Source organism: Pteropus alecto, unplaced genomic scaffold, assembly GCF_000325575.1.
Source record: "Pteropus alecto unplaced genomic scaffold, ASM32557v1 scaffold21, whole genome shotgun sequence".
NCBI classification, from domain to species: domain Eukaryota; kingdom Metazoa; phylum Chordata; class Mammalia; order Chiroptera; family Pteropodidae; genus Pteropus; species Pteropus alecto.
The window spans coordinates 17,657,679-17,673,367 of record NW_006436282.1 but is presented as its reverse complement, the minus strand read 5'-3'; the positions used below and the strand labels follow the sequence as shown (position 1 = coordinate 17,673,367).

At 40.2% G+C, this 15,689-nt stretch overlaps 1 protein-coding gene across 1 annotated transcript in view; it reads left to right on the top strand.

Annotated features, from left to right (window-relative positions):
* OSBPL3 (oxysterol binding protein like 3) overlaps positions 1-15,689 on the top strand; it is a 96,965-nt gene that overhangs the window by 27,142 nt on the left and 54,134 nt on the right. The window contains exons 3-10 of the mRNA XM_025046813.1: positions 3,659-3,775; positions 3,940-3,993; positions 4,933-5,046; positions 8,039-8,206; positions 8,922-9,045; positions 10,810-10,913; positions 11,119-11,211; positions 12,228-12,384. Coding sequence (XP_024902581.1) covers positions 3,659-3,775; positions 3,940-3,993; positions 4,933-5,046; positions 8,039-8,206; positions 8,922-9,045; positions 10,810-10,913; positions 11,119-11,211; positions 12,228-12,384 — 931 coding nt within the window. The remainder of the gene's footprint in view (positions 1-3,658; positions 3,776-3,939; positions 3,994-4,932; positions 5,047-8,038; positions 8,207-8,921; positions 9,046-10,809; positions 10,914-11,118; positions 11,212-12,227; positions 12,385-15,689) is intronic.

The following is a 15,689-nucleotide window of genomic DNA, read 5'->3' as shown; positions in this document are numbered from 1 at the left end:
TATTTCCCTAGATGCTATTATTTTATGTTTTAAATGGCAGGCATTGCAGGACATCTAACAGCCTTGGCTCCCAGCCATTAGATGCCAGAGATGCCCTCGCATCACGGTGACAACCAAAAATGCTGCAAGGTTCCCCAGCCTCAGAGGCGGGCAGAACTCGAGCTGTATGCTGGCTCTCAGGTTCCAGACACAGGACTCCAGGACGGTGACAAGCAGGAAAGTTGGGAGGGGGAGGATTTGAATGCTGGGCTTAGGAAGGGAATTGGCTACAGGGCTTTCTCCTCACTGGAGGAGAGCCGGCACCTTCCTAAATACTTCAAATCTGGCTTTTCCAACCTGTTAAGAGTTTCAAGATCTCTTGAAACCAGGTAGAAGATCAAATAAGGAAAAAAATAGGTTATTTCGCAGAAGTAAATGCAAACCCTTTTTGGCTTATTTACCTTGAGAGCCAACAAACCCCTTCTAATTCCCCGCCCTCTGCATTGGTTGTTTGGTAGGAATGCACGACGTCTCAAGAGTTCAGGAGAAATCTAGTCCTAACACGAATCCTTGAAACGTTTTTGGAATTTAACTAAGTGGAATGAGTATAATCTCATTCCACTTCCCTCCCCACCCCAGTTTTGTAAAGCGTGTGATAACATCTAGTCCCTCTTGGCATTTGCATTTTGCACAATCAAACGTATTGAGCAGATGTGCACGGTGGTCTAGTATTAGCATTCTGCATGTTGCCTTCTCTTTGGGCATCTTAAACAAACAAATCAAAAGGATTTGATCCCCTTAGAGTACTTTCCAGCAGATTTTGAGCCTTAGCTATTCCCTGAACAAGGATAACACACACGCCCTCTTTCATAATAAATCTGAGTGTGCCTTATTAAATTTGTCAGTAGTCATTGGGCCAGAAGATATTCGACATACTTCAAATACATGACAATTCATGATATTCTAAGAACATACATTTGTTTGCAGTCTTATTCCAGGACCAAGTTTATTCATTTGCCAATTGCATGCATACTATGCACGAGACAGTGGGTTAGGCATCATGAGGAAATCAGAAGTGAACTAGACACTTGAAAGCCTCAAGAAGTCTGTTGTCCAGTGGGGGTGATAAAATCTCACTATATTATTATATTATTATAAGTAAGTAGTTAACTATTGGTAAGGTAAAATAGAATACCGACGGAGTTAGGGCTGAAATTGTACTTTCCTCTGAAGAAAGCTTCCTGTAGGAGGTGGAATTTTTAGCTTGATGACCTTTAAGATTCATTAAAATATAGGCAGATAAGACACTGAATTTTGAGAAATGGCTTTCTGAACTGAAATAAATGTGAGCAGATTTGTGTATGAGCGTGGCTTCCCATCACTTAATGTGCATTCTCCATTTCTTATCTGGGTGTAATTAAGTGACTTTTAATCGTGACCATAAAGAAATCTCATTCGATGTTGCTGTTTTTCTGAAAAAGTCTTTGAATTTAAGAGCGGAATAGCAGCTTTGCTTTTTTCCATTGAAGAATTCCCTTTTACAGCTCCAGATCCTGGGGAACTATCGCCGTATTTTAAAACTCTGAAATGTCCCTGTAACTGCATTCACAGTAAAGGGCAATCTGCTATGAGGCAGATTTGTCAGGATTGTTATCAAAAGAGTTCAGTTGCTGAAGTAGGAAAAGTGTTCTTTGTACCAGATGTTTCCCATGTAATTGAACTTGAGGACAACATGGAAACCAAGCCAGAGCACCCAGACTCCCTGCATTTTTTGTGCCCTCCCCCCATTGGATCATTTGTTTCTGGATACTTGAGTCTAATTGCTTTTGCTCCCTGGTGCTGGTCCAGACTTCTTGTCCGTCTCCCAGCCCCTCTGTCTTCTGCCTGTAGCACCTGCCTATAGGCTGGAAATTTGACTAAGAGCAAGTTAGTCAACATAAAATCTTGATCAAAAGGATGTGTTTGTCTCTTGACATTCATTGCAGCATTATTCACAATAGCCAAGACATGGAAACAACCTAAGTGTCTATTAATGGATGAATGGATAAAGACTGTATAATACACACACACACACACACACACACACACACACACACACACACACACACACACGGGAATATTATTCATCCATAATAAAGAAGGAAATCCTGCCTTTTGTGACAACATGGATGGATGTTGAGAGCATTATGGAATAAATCAGACAGAGAAAGACAAATACTGTATGTTCTCACTTATATGCAGAATCTAAAAAAGCTAAACTCATAGAAAGGGAGAGTAAAATGATAGCTTTTGGGTCGGGGTCTGGGAGGTAAGGGAATGGGAAGATATTTGTCAAATGGTACAGACTCCCAGCTATAGGATGAAAAGTTCCGGGGATCTAATGTACAGCATGGTGACTATAACAATACTATATTATCTACTCGAAAGTCGTTAAGAAAAGTAGATCTTAAATGAAAAGATAAAGTGGTAATTATGTGAGGTTTGACAGAAATCTGTCAAATCATCACACTGTTTGCCTTAAATTTGCATATGTTACATGCTAATAATACCTCAATAATGGCGGGCATGTTTGTCAAAACTTAATTACCCTATGTTCGAAATGTTTTCTTTCTGATATGGATGATAGTTACTGAGAGTATAGGTGTATAAATTCATTGAGTTGTACTCTTAAGATTTGTGTACTTTGTGTATGTTATATCCCAATAAAAATGTAAAACAATAATAATAAACAAAAAGCCCATTTTCTCAGCCACTGAAGTATTGCCAACTCTGGTCTATCTTGAGGTAATTTTGCGGTGATTTATACATTTCAAAACATATAAAACTAAATTTTCAGAATTTTTAGTGTTTTTCTTTTGTATTCCTTTAAATATTATTTTTCAGTAATTTAGTTGAAGTGACCTAAATAACCAACAATGGAAAATTAATTGTAACCATGTTTATACCTCCTCAAAATTGCAAACAGCCCAGTAGAGCAATAATTGGCCTAAAAAAAAGATAAAGAAAAAGTTCTTAAAACCAGAGGAAGGAGGAGAAAACAGGATTTCTGAAAAAAAGAGGATGAAAATACTCATTGCAAAAGCACCTTTTCAATACTTCAAGATTCTCAATATTTAAATACCTAGAATTTGAAGATATTAACTTGAAACTAAATCATTATTTTGACCAAGGTGTCATGTTTACCAGCTTGCATCTTATCTCATACTCTTCAGCCAATTCTTAAGCCAATCTTCCCAAATTCTCCCTGCCCCCCACATCCCACCTTCACCTCCATTCTGATGTCTGTAGCTTTGGGTTAAAATTCAGACTGAGGTCTAGTGGTGAGGAAACACTTAACTATATGATGATGTCCAAGGGAACAAAAATAGAACTTACAGTGAAATCTTTACCTCTAATAGTAGTGGTCAAGGTTCAAGCATCCAAAGAGAGAAATAATCTCTTCTAAGAGAAAGCTTTTTGGAAAAAAAAAAAAAAAATCAAATTTGATGCCATTAAGTTATAACATTAAGTCTATGAAATTGAGGAATGGTATAAAAATTAAATTTGAATTTCTTCTCCCCAGTGAACCCAGCCAACCTCACCATCTTGGATGGATTTACTGAGCAGATGAAGTGCTTCTGAATGTTGTTATTATTTTTAAAGATTTAGCCATTTAGCATAAACTCTTTCGTTGGAACAGGACAGCTGGGAAGTGGTGGAAGGACTGAGGGGAGAGATGAATTATACCGAGGAGCCATCAGTTCAGAAAGGATTTTTGCTGAAGAAGAGGAAATGGCCTTTGAAAGGCTGGCACAAGGTAAGATGCTGGCTTTGGCCTCACCTTTATTTGTACCCACACTATCACATTCAGCACCCCGGTTCTTAGACACTTATATTTAACTTGAAGTTGATAATTGGGACCAAGGGAAGAACAGATATTTAAATAAAATGTTTTACTGGATTATACTTTCTTCCCCACAGCGATTCTTCTATCTGGACAAAGGAATCTTGAAATATGCCAAAAGCCAAACTGATGTAAGTGTTCTTATTAATCCGACATGCTATTGAAGAATTCTGAAGGGCTGATTGCTGTCAGCTCATGGATGAGATTGTGCACATGTGGGATTCTATCTCTCTGAACTGGGAGCACAGAGGGGTAATGATTCCTTCACATGGAGCAGAGGGGCCTGCTCCCTGCTGTCCCAGCTCCGGGTTCTAGGCAAGTTCACTTCGCTCGCCAAGTGGAGGTAGAGGGCTCCTCTCAGCACCGTACTGTGTATCCAGGGGTCTGTCTGTTCAGGTGTTAGGGTTGTGCTGAGGGGTTCTCTGGGTAAGAGAAGACACTTTTGCAGCAAGTTAACAGGAACAAAATGTCGGGCAAGTGTCACTCCCACTGTTATAGTGACTGAGGGGTGTGGTGGAGAAGGACATTGGCGAAGGTGACGTGGGATTTCCCTTTGCGTGGACACTAGGCAGACAGTCCATGAGGGCGCAGAGGGACTGTTATTTCTGCCCTTCGTAGAGGTTTTTCTCTCATTGAGCTCTTGTCCCTGCTTCCTCTCTCGCCCCCTGGCAGTGCTCATCTAGGGCTGCACGCATCATTCCGGACCCAGGGTAGCCTATCTTAGCTTCCTCCCCCTACTTCTCCTTAAATCACTTCCAAATGAATTCAGACGCCAGAAGCTACTTCAGTGGGAGGCAGTGCCGTCCAAGGTGATTTTGCTGCCATGGGTTCAGTCCGTGGGGCTCCTCTTAGCTTCCTCATTTTCTTGCATCCTCGCCACTGACCATGTAAAGCACTTGTTACCTAATCCCTCACGAATTAACTAGATAATGCATGTACAGCACTTACCACTCTATACCGATTCACACTAATTGCTGGATAAGTTGTTCTCATGTTTACTATTGGCGGATGTGGAAGGTGAGGGTGGAGGGAAGGAGCGTCGAGAATGGGACCTCTTCGTGCCTCTGCAGATCGAGAGAGAGAAGCTGCATGGCTGCATTGATGTCGGGCTCTCGGTGATGTCTGTAAAGAAATCATCAAAATGCATAGACCTGGACACCGAGGAGCACATCTACCATCTGAAGGTGAGACTGGCCCCCAGGTCCTGCCTCCCACTGCAGAGTTCCTTTACATCGCGAAGGGATCATCAGTTACACTACTATTGGTGATACCTTTTGAATATTTCAAAACGTCCAGCCAACATATAGAAGATCTTCGTTATGAAAATATTTCCAGTGAACGCTATTGATATTTGGTTGGGACACACGACTGAAGGTTTAGCGTCCTTGTCCCCGCATTCCCTAAATACCCCTTTCCCCCCATGATTGTGACAATGATCAATAACAAAAAAATCTTCATGTTTCGAAATACGACCCCTCTCCTGCCCCCTGGCAGTACTGTCTCTCATTAAGAACCATTTACCGTAGGTTAAACGTGTTCCTTGAAATATCATATTTAACATTTAGTCTGTCTTACAACTTTGGCTAATTTTATAGAGAATCCATTAAAATTCTCACATTAAAGTGAATGCCGGGAATTGTCCCCCTAAAGCATGGGCCTCCAAAGCTGCTTAACCACTCTCTTCTGCCTTCTCTCTGGTGGGTGGTTAAAAGTATGAAGCGATAGCTTTGGCGATTCAGATCTGGTTCAACTCTTGACCTGGCTACTTATTAGACGTTGGCCTTCGGCACATTATTTAATCTCTGAAAGTCTCAGGAGGGCTGCATGTAGGAAACTTGGCATAATGCCTGACCCACAGCAATCTCAGTAAGTTTAATTATTGGGTATACTTACTAGGTGGTACCCGAATGTTAGAAATGAATCGAGAAAGTGTTTAAACTCTTTTCTGACTTCGGCAGATAATTTGCAGTATTGGGAATGGGGGCTGAGGGTTGGGAGAATAAAAGCATGAGATTTTGAGCCCTGTGTTTAAGGTATCCCTGTCTTCTCCATGGATAGAGTGGTTGGGCAAACGCACACATGACACATACATGTGGTCGATTGACTGCACGAGATAGTCAAATGCATGCTGTTTCCTAATCTACGTGCCTCTACCTGTGTGTGTAGCTGATTGTGTAAAGCAGGGTTTCTCACCCTTGGCAAGTTTTGACAACCAAAAAGTGTCTCCAGACATTGCCAAATGTCCCCTTGGAGGAGGGGGCAAATCACCTCTGGATGAGAACAATTAGTGTGAAGTAAAGGAGGGAGAGACCTATAATCTAAAAAAAAGAAAAAAAAAATAGATTTAAGAAAGAATATTCCCTCCACCTTGATTTCAGGGGTCGATCTCCTTTACTGTCATTTAGGTTATTTCTCCATGTACTCCCAGTGATGCTTAGTTCTGTGTTTTGATATGGTCAGGAAATTATAGGTTCTTGTTCATCCACTCTTTCAATTAACAGAATAAGTGATTATCAGTTCCTCATTTTAAAGAACTAGAATGCCTTAAAATATATCAAATACTACTATCATGATCAACACAGTTTATTATTTTCTGTGTTGATTCACTTCTAAGTTCTCTTTGTGTTTCGTGTTCATCCCTTTGAGCATCAGCTGTGACTGTTAGTGTAGATATGTCTGGTTATCTGAGGGTCCTAATTAATAGCCTCAGAGACAGGCAGTTTTTAAATCTGGGCCATCATTTATAGGTGAGGGATCTGGCAGTAGAGACTTAAGTGGCTATCTATCCACAGTCCTAATAGTACATGAGAGGCTGGCACAGAACCCCAGTCAGTTATTTAATAAAGTGTTTTTATTCTTCTGCCTTGTTTAACCAGTACAAAACAAGTCAAGATGAATGCTTTGGGCATGGATTTTTAAGGGCCACTGAGAGCAGATCAGTGCAAAAGATGACACAATGTTCTTATTAACCACATCTGGGAAACAAAGAACATTTCGAGAACATGATTTAAGAGAGACAAAGAGATATTAATCTGTTTGTATTGCTTCTTCCTGTACATGACACATTCAGTAGTACCTAGAGAGTTTTTAAATCTTGGACATACTTCTAATCAACACAGCAAACATAAGAGCCAACTTAACATTTCCTAAGTGAATGATGCTGCTGACATTTATTCCCACATCCTTGTTCTCAGTAGCAGCATTTGTAAAGATTTTAATGTGATCGACCTGGATTTTTCTTCTTGGAAGTTAACCTACCATTATTTTTGGGCATTGTAAATTGTCACGTTACGAATCTCTGTGTTCTAATATATGGATACCTATCATTTTTTATTTTGAAAATATTAATATACCCTCATATGCACATAAAAACATTGACTATTAAGAAGTATCTATGGTTCATAGGTGCTTATTATATTCTTTTTAGTACTTTTATGAACATTTGAAATATTTTAGAATAAAAGTTACTAGTCACAAACATTATTCTTCATGGAAATTAGACATTTATAGACACTCACTGATGGAGAAAATGGCTGTGTGTGTGTGTGTTTGAAAAATCTTGGAAATCACTTTTAATACTTTTTCAGATTTTTTTCTATTTCTGAGAGCAGGGGAAATGTTCTTTTAAATAACCTTTGCATTCATTAATATGTAGTCCTCAGCAATGTATTTTTTTGTCAGAGAAGATTAACAAAGTTAAATAATTTAGGAAGAATTTACTAATTCTTTCTAGTTCGGAGAAGATTTATGTGAAAAGTCTGAATTATAAAAGAGTTTAAAAGAAACAAGGGACTAATATTTTTGTAGGGCTAGGAGAAGGTGGGCCAGAAGAACTTGGAAATGCTTTAAGAGACAGGTAGATATAAATTTTAGCTTACTTGTTTAATATAACTGCTTGTGTTTTGCTTTCTTAAGAACAACATAACAATTGGCCCCTTTCATAGTAAGCCTAAATATATAGTTTATGAAGACCATTTTTACTCTCCACTTCCTTCTCAAACTTGTTCCCATAGATCACATAAATGTAAACTAAGTTAATAAGCTGATTTTTCTACATTTCTTCATGTGCCAGTGTAAAAAGAGAGAGTGCAAGGGGAGTGACCTCAATTGGATGAAGAATTGTTTCTTTCAGCGAGTGATGCTATTGTTTCCTTCTTTCAATTTAATATGATTTAGGTAAAGTCAGAAGAAGTCTTTGAAGAGTGGGTATCCAAACTCCGCCACCACCGGATGTATCGTCAAAATGAAATCGCCATGTTTCCACATGAAGTTAATCACTTTTTTCCAGGATCCACCGTCACAGAGTCTGCATCTGGGGTCTTGGACTCCATTTCAAGTAGGAAGGTAGTAACTTGCCAGTAATGGATCTAAAAGGCGGGGTGGCTTTGCATCGGGGAGTCCCACTTGGGGGGCGGGCTGTATCTGAGGAAGGGAAGCTTTGTGGAGAGGAGCAGGTAAGCTTGAGCTGGTATTTAAGGAGTCTGTTTGCCTAGTTGGTCAGGACCAGGGCCAGAGGAACATCTGTTATCACTGGGGCGGAAAGTAAAGGATGTGTAAGTATGTAAGGAGGCGTTGAATAGCCCTGAATGCTTTAGCTTTCACTTGACCAATTTGACTTTTTTTTTTTAATCTGGTTGTAAAATGCATTAGGTACATTTATAGTTATTCGAGATTGCAAGACCTCCCAACACTTATATAATTATTTTGATACAATTTGACTTTTTTTTTTTTAATCTGGTTGTAAAACGCATTAGGTACATTTATAGTTATTCAAGATTGCAAGATCTCCCAACACTTATATAATTATTTCGATCTGATTATCATTTTACAGAAGAAGAAATTAAAGACTGTAGTCCAAGGACTCATAGCATGGTATGGCCAAGCTGGGGTGCAGCTGGAGCTAAGGTCTCCAGTGGAGTGCTTTGCTAGAAGCTTCTTCCCCATTACAAGCATATGGCTTCCATTAGCAACTAGCCCATGTTATTGTCCTTTTACCCAAAAGTGTTCCCATGGGGCTCTGTTTTCATTTATAATGTGCTTTTTTTCATCTCTGGAACAGCGTAGCAGTATATCAAAGCAGAATTCATTTCAAGCCGGAAGCAATTTATCGTTTTCTTGTGGTGGTGAGACGCGGATTCCATTATGGTTACAGTCTTCAGAGGACATGGAAAAATGCTCAAAAGGTAGAGTGACTTGAAACCTTTGCCTCTTTCTTTCATGGCTCTTAGATTGTACTGGTTTAGTATTTATACCTGAATTTATATCCTTCTCCGTCACTGGTCTACATTCCTTCTCATATTTTGCTTATTAAGTTAGCACTCGTGAGTAACAAAAGACACTTTCCTTGCAGAGTTTTATGGCTTCACCTGGGCGTGCATGCAGACAGGTTTTCTTTTCTATTCTTTTAAGTATTGATGCCTGTTTTCCATGTGGGCCTGCTCAGTCACAGTTTCTAGGGGTGGGGGTCTGCACAGTTCTCTAATTTTTTTAAGTGCCAAAAATGATTCCGATTCACATCAAAGGTTGAGAATCACTGTTCTAGAGGTGATTGGTTGAACCAAATGGAGATTTCTACAAAACAGGTGTTCTGTATTCTGGCTGTATATAAGAATCACCAAGAGAGCTTTTAAAATGCAAGAATACCCGTGCCCTGGCCCCTCTCCAGAAGAATCTTTTTGAATGGGTCTGGAGAGGGGCCCTGACATTGCTAATTTTCTAATGTTCCCTAAGTGATTCCGATAAGAAGCCAGGATGGAGAACTCCTGCCATAAGGAAGCTCAGTGTTCTCAACCTTAATTAACTAAGAATCACCCAGGGAACTGAAAAACAAGAAATTCACCAGTGCGATTGGGAGTATTCTGATTTAATTGTCTGGGGATGGGACTTGGACATGTGTAATTTAAAACATTTCCGCAGCTGGTTTTAAAGTGCAACCACTATTAGAGAAAGATGCCAGCCTTGAAAATTGCATTTTCTTCAGTCAAGTGCAGATATTATCATACCTGGGGCCATGTAGGTTTTGCCCTCCCAGCAAATATCACTCATGAGCTTCACCGAGTAACATTTTAGAATGTCAGTCCTTGAAATGCTGTCTCTGGACCAGCAGCATTGGCCTGGCCTATGACTTACTAGAAATGCAGATTCTCAGGCCCGACCCAGATAGACTGAATCAGAAAGTGGGGGTGGATCCCAAAGATCTTTGCTTTGACAGGTTCTCTAGGTGATTCTGATGATACCAAAGTTTGAAAGCCACGATCTTAATACATTTGGGTTTTGATTCCTCAGCAGAAACAGTTCCCATCATCCAGTGAACAGCAAATTGAGAGCTATTTTTGAGTTAGTGACCCAGGAACTGGTCCAAGAATACTCTTAGGTCCTCTCAGGTCAATCTGAAGCAGTCGTCAGGATCAGCATGCGGGTCCATGGTCGACAAAGTTATTCGTAGCAACCAATACAATCTTCATTTTATTTTCATTCATTTACTTATATGGGGTCTTTAAAATTGGATAGTGACACCCTGTTACTGAGTATCAGAAATGATGATGACGACGATGGTGACGGCTGATCTATTTAATGCTTACAAGGTGCCAGCACTCTAAAAGATGGCTACGCATATCAGCTCCTTTAACTCACAGCTATCCTGTGAGCTATTTGTATGATTATCCCCACTGTCCAGATGAGGAGACCGAGGCACAGAGAAGTTATATAAATTGCCCAAGATTCACTGGTCATTAAGCGTATTCAGACGGAGGCAGCCTGGTTCTCCAGATCCATGCCCTTAACCACAGCAGTCGACTGCCTCTCCTGTAGGAAAGAAAGCAGAATTTCCTATCCTTACATGTGTACATCAAGTATAGACAAATGAGAAAAGTAGCTGGTGCTAACATAGTGAAGCCCGAATGTCAAGGTCAGTGCTTCTGAATCCATCTTTCGCTTTCCTCCCGCAGACCTGGCACACTGTCATGCCTACCTGGTGGAAATGAGCCAGCTCCTCCAAAGTATGGACGTGCTGCATCGGACGTATTCAGCACCAGCTATCAACGCCATCCAGGTTAGCCAGATCCCACTGCTGTCTGCATTCTGACCTTCTTCTGCTTTCCTTTCTTCTCCCCACCTTTCACTAACAGTGGGATGGTGTCTGTTCGGTTGCTTTGGCCAAGTTTGATGGGATGGAGGTGGTCACTTTGCTGTGCATTTTCCCCTATTGGTTTAGTGGACCTTACCGTCTGTGCTCTCTTTCTCATTTTGAAACAAAGGGTGGAACTTTTGAAAGTCCCAAAAAGGAGAAAAGATCACACAGGAGGTGGCGGTCCAGAGCTATTGGCAAAGATGCTAAAGGAACGCTGCAGGTAACCATTGCTTCCCCAACAAGCTGGTATTTTCATTGGCCTTGCTCTGCAGGCCACATGCTGGGAGCAACCTGGACTCAAGTGGGAGAACAGATAAGACCATTTTCTATCGTCGTTCTCTCAAACGCCCTGTGCAGAGACATGAATTCTATCACTTAGATTTTCTGGATACTAGAATAAGCATGTAATGGATGTTGGGTAATGAAAAACGGTATAAGGTCAAGGGAACTGCAGCCTTTTCTACAACTTGGGTTTCTCCTTCTTTACTGCTCAGCCTGCCTGCCCGCTTCCCTGTTTGGGTGGGCGCCCTGACCCGGCTCTCCTGCTGCTGTTCAGTGGACCCATCACTCCTCTGAGTGGAGTTTCTGGGAACAGGACGCGGTGCATACGCTCCTTACCTCCTATTTCCGACCTCCCAGTTTCTCATCAGAGGTTTACTGTGTTGCACTAGGCACTGACCTTCTCAGTGCACAGCTAAGCCACAGGCCAAGATTTGCAGCTTGGCCATTTGAGAAAGGGCTTGGCAGCTTTAGCTGTCATTTTCGACCGATAGCTTTAATGTTTCTATTATTTCCAAAAGAATACGGTGGTCCCCTCTTATCCGAAGTTTCGTCTTCCGTGGTTTCAGTTTCCCCGTGGTTACCTGTGGTCCAAAAATAGTAAATGGAAAATTTCAGAAATAAACAATTCGTAAGTTTTAAATTGTGCATCTGTACAGTTCAGTACTATCCGTGGTTTCAGGCATCCACTGGGGGTCTTGGGACATAGCCCCATGGATAAGGAGAGATTTACTGTATGTGATTTCTCATTTATTTTTATTTTTGCCAGAAGCTAGTGCAACTTGCAGTAGGAAGCGCTTTCCTGAGTTTTCATTTATTTTTCTTATGTGTCATCACTCAATAGAAAGACTTATCTATACATCGTTCTTCTCTTACTACTTTCCAACCTTAGAAACAAGTAAATTTTCTAAGCAATTTGCATCTGAAAAGACATATTTCCTTTTGGTATCACTTCAGGTTCCTAAACCTTTTTCTGGCCCACAAAGACTACATTCCTCCAATCCTAATTTGTCAACACTAGATTTTGGAGAAGAGAAAAATTATTCCGATGGCTCTGAAACTTCATCAGAGTTTTCTAAAATGCAAGAAGATCTGTGTCACATTGCCCATAAAGGTAAGTGAGTTTTCCTTCTTCCTAACGTGTTTGATGAAAGTGTTAAATGCATGTCTGAATGTGGGATGTCCTTGGAGAGGAGACCTTAGTTGGTTTATTTCCTGATGTATTGAGATTTGGGGCAACCCAATTTTTATTTTATTTCCCTGGGAGTAAGGAGTGTATTGGCAAGAAGTTGGAACTATTCTGGAGGGCAGTATGATGTTATGTTTCAACATTTTTTAAAAATCTGCCTATCCAGCAACTTCACTTCAAAGAATTCCTTTGTGGGAATTAACTTAAAATTTCTCCAAATAAAGATATCCATGGTAGTAGCATTGTTTGTCATATCAAAAATTAGAAATAGATGTTCAACATCATTAGCCATTAGGCAAATGCAAATTAAAACCATAGTGAGATAATACCACATACCTATTAGAATAGTAGTTAATGTTAAAAAAATACTGACAGTACCAAATGCTGATGTGAGAGATCCGGAGAAACTGGATCTCCCATACATTATTGGTGGCAATGCAAGATGGTACAGCCGCTCTGGAAAATAATTTGGCAGTTTTATATAAAACTAAACACATCTGCCATACAACCCAACATTTACAGTCCTGGCCATTGATCCCGGAGAAATGTAAACTTAAATCCACACAAAAACCTGTACACAAATGTTCAAAGCAAGTTTATTTGTATTAGCCAAAGACTGGAACAACCCAAATTTCCTTCAATAGTTGAATGGTTAAACGAACTATGGCACATCCATACAATGGAATACTACTCAGCAATGCAAAGGAGCAGACTGTGGTCATATGCAACAAGTTGAAGGGACCTCAAGGGCATTCTTCTGACTGGAAATAGTCAATCTCCAAAGATTACATAGTGTATGATTCCACTTATCACTTTTGAAGTGATAAGATTATAGAGATGGAGAAGAGATTAGTAGTCGCCAGAAGTTAGGGACAAGGAGAAGGGAAAGGGGGAAAGTATGGGTGTGATTATAAAGGGGTAGCAAGAGGGATCTCGGTGGTGATGGAGAGCTCTGTATCCTGATTCTGGTGGTTCTACGAATCTACACATATGATAAAATCGCTTTGACCTATATTTACATACATATATATATAAAAGAGGGCATGTAAAACTGGTGAAATCTGAATAAGAGCTGTAGATTATACCAGTGTCAATTTCCTGGTTTCGATATTGTACCATAATTATGTAAGACGTTATCACTGTCGGAAACTGAATGTAGGGTACCTGGGACTTTTCTGTATTGTTTTTGCAACTTCCTGTGAGTCTATAATGAATTCAAAATAAAGCTTTAAAAAAATTAGAAATGACCTAAATGCCCAGTAATAAAGGCATTGGATTTTTTTTAATGCAATATAATCATATGATAGAATAGTCAGTAGTCACATAATAATAATAGCTACCTATTTCAAGATCATAGCTGTCGTGTCAAGTATTTATTAAGCACTTTACATGCACTATTTCATTTCGTTCTAGCAGCAAGCTATGGGGTAGGTATTACTGTAAAATCCATTGCACAGATAAGAAACCTGAGGCTTACGCAAAAATCCTCCTGAAGGTCAAATTGTAGAAAGCACAACCTAAGATTTGACTCCTAACTGGCCTGACTCCAGAGTCTTTGCTTCTCTCCTGGTGTCTCACTGCCCTTACAGATGGGGCAGCCAGGGTTTTTCACAGACATAGAAATATGTTCACAGCATATCATTCAGTAAAAATATAAAGTCACAAAATGATAAATAGGTATGATCCCTCCCCTACCCCCTTTTTTTTTTCTTGAAAAAATAGACTATATAAACCTGGCATGTATAGTAAAAAGTCTGGAGGATATACACCAGCATTTTAGTGATGGAGGCTAGAGTTATAAGTACTTATTATCTCCTTTCTGCTTATCATTTTAAATTTCATATGTTTATCATTTTTAAAGGAGAAAATGGGTTAACATTTTTTCGAAGTAGGAAGGCAGACATTCCCTCTGTTGCCTGGCTCTCCTAGCCCTGTGTTTTTCTTCCTTCACGGTGCTGATTCCTTCTCTCCTTTTACCCTTACCCTACAAACCTAAAACGTGTTGGTTATGAGGAAGCCATTTTATGCTCTGCACAGTCCCACCGCAAACTCTTATCCTACTAGTTCCTATTAGAACTTTGTCAGTGTTTTGCAATGCTGTTGTTCCATCGATCTGTAAGGTGGGCAGAATTACCTGCCTCACCCCTTTAAAGCTCTTCACCCACCCCCTGCGTGTTCTCTACTATGAAGGGATCGGTTGTAATTAGGGCATTGCATTTTAGGTTTTGTGGAATGACCTGCAGGAAATTCATTTTAGGAAATTCCTATAAAATACCATTACTGTTTAATAACATGAACTGCCTTTTTAAAAATGAAAAAACACTGCCTCCCGGCAGAAGAGAAATAGCCTGAATTTTCCCTGCATTGAAGAAGCTGCTTCCTCAGCAAGACAGATGCTGCCATACTGAGTGGATCCACTGACCCCACTCCGCTGCAGAGGGCTCAGCCTGGTGGACTGTCTCTAATGGGCCTCAGCCAGCTGTTCTGTCTCTCCTGCTTTGTGAAAGCCAGCTGGCTGTAGTGCTGCCACACACCTAGACTAGGTCAAGGATGTCCAGGCACACTTATGTCACTACAGCCTGCGCCCCATGAGCTGACTGGCAGCGAACTCCTCAGGAAGCCTAACAGGCTGTGTTCCGTTCCTGTGTATCAAAGTCTGCACAGAGACTGAAGGATCTCTGGAGTCTCTTTACACAGGCAGTAACTCAGGCCTCACGGAATAAAGACAGCGCTCAGGTTTGCCCTGAGGCCTGTGACCTTTCTCACTTCCACATATTCAGACTCAAAGCATCTTGACCTTTCTTCCAGTGTAAGCCTGTTTTTTTTACTGACACTTTTGATTATATTTTCTTAACTGCATCACTAATCTATTGACTACAACTCCGGAGCAACTGAATAAAGGCAATAATTCTACTGATGCTGTAACCTCCTGTATTACCTACTTTTTCTTCAACTTGTTAAATGTATTGGAATTCTCTCCGTTTTGTAGAAGTTAGGACAAATGCTAGGCAACCAATATATAACCATCCTAAGAAGTCTTTGTTATCTACTACAGACTATAAATTTGATTTTTATGGTGTAACAATGAACTAATTTTCATTGGTTCATGTGTCTGGCTTTGTGTGTAAACCGACACACATATAAACAAACAATGAATTGTACTAAAATCTAAAAGTCAAAAGTAATTTATATCACACGTGTTACCCTTTACCTTTCCCAAATTGAATTTC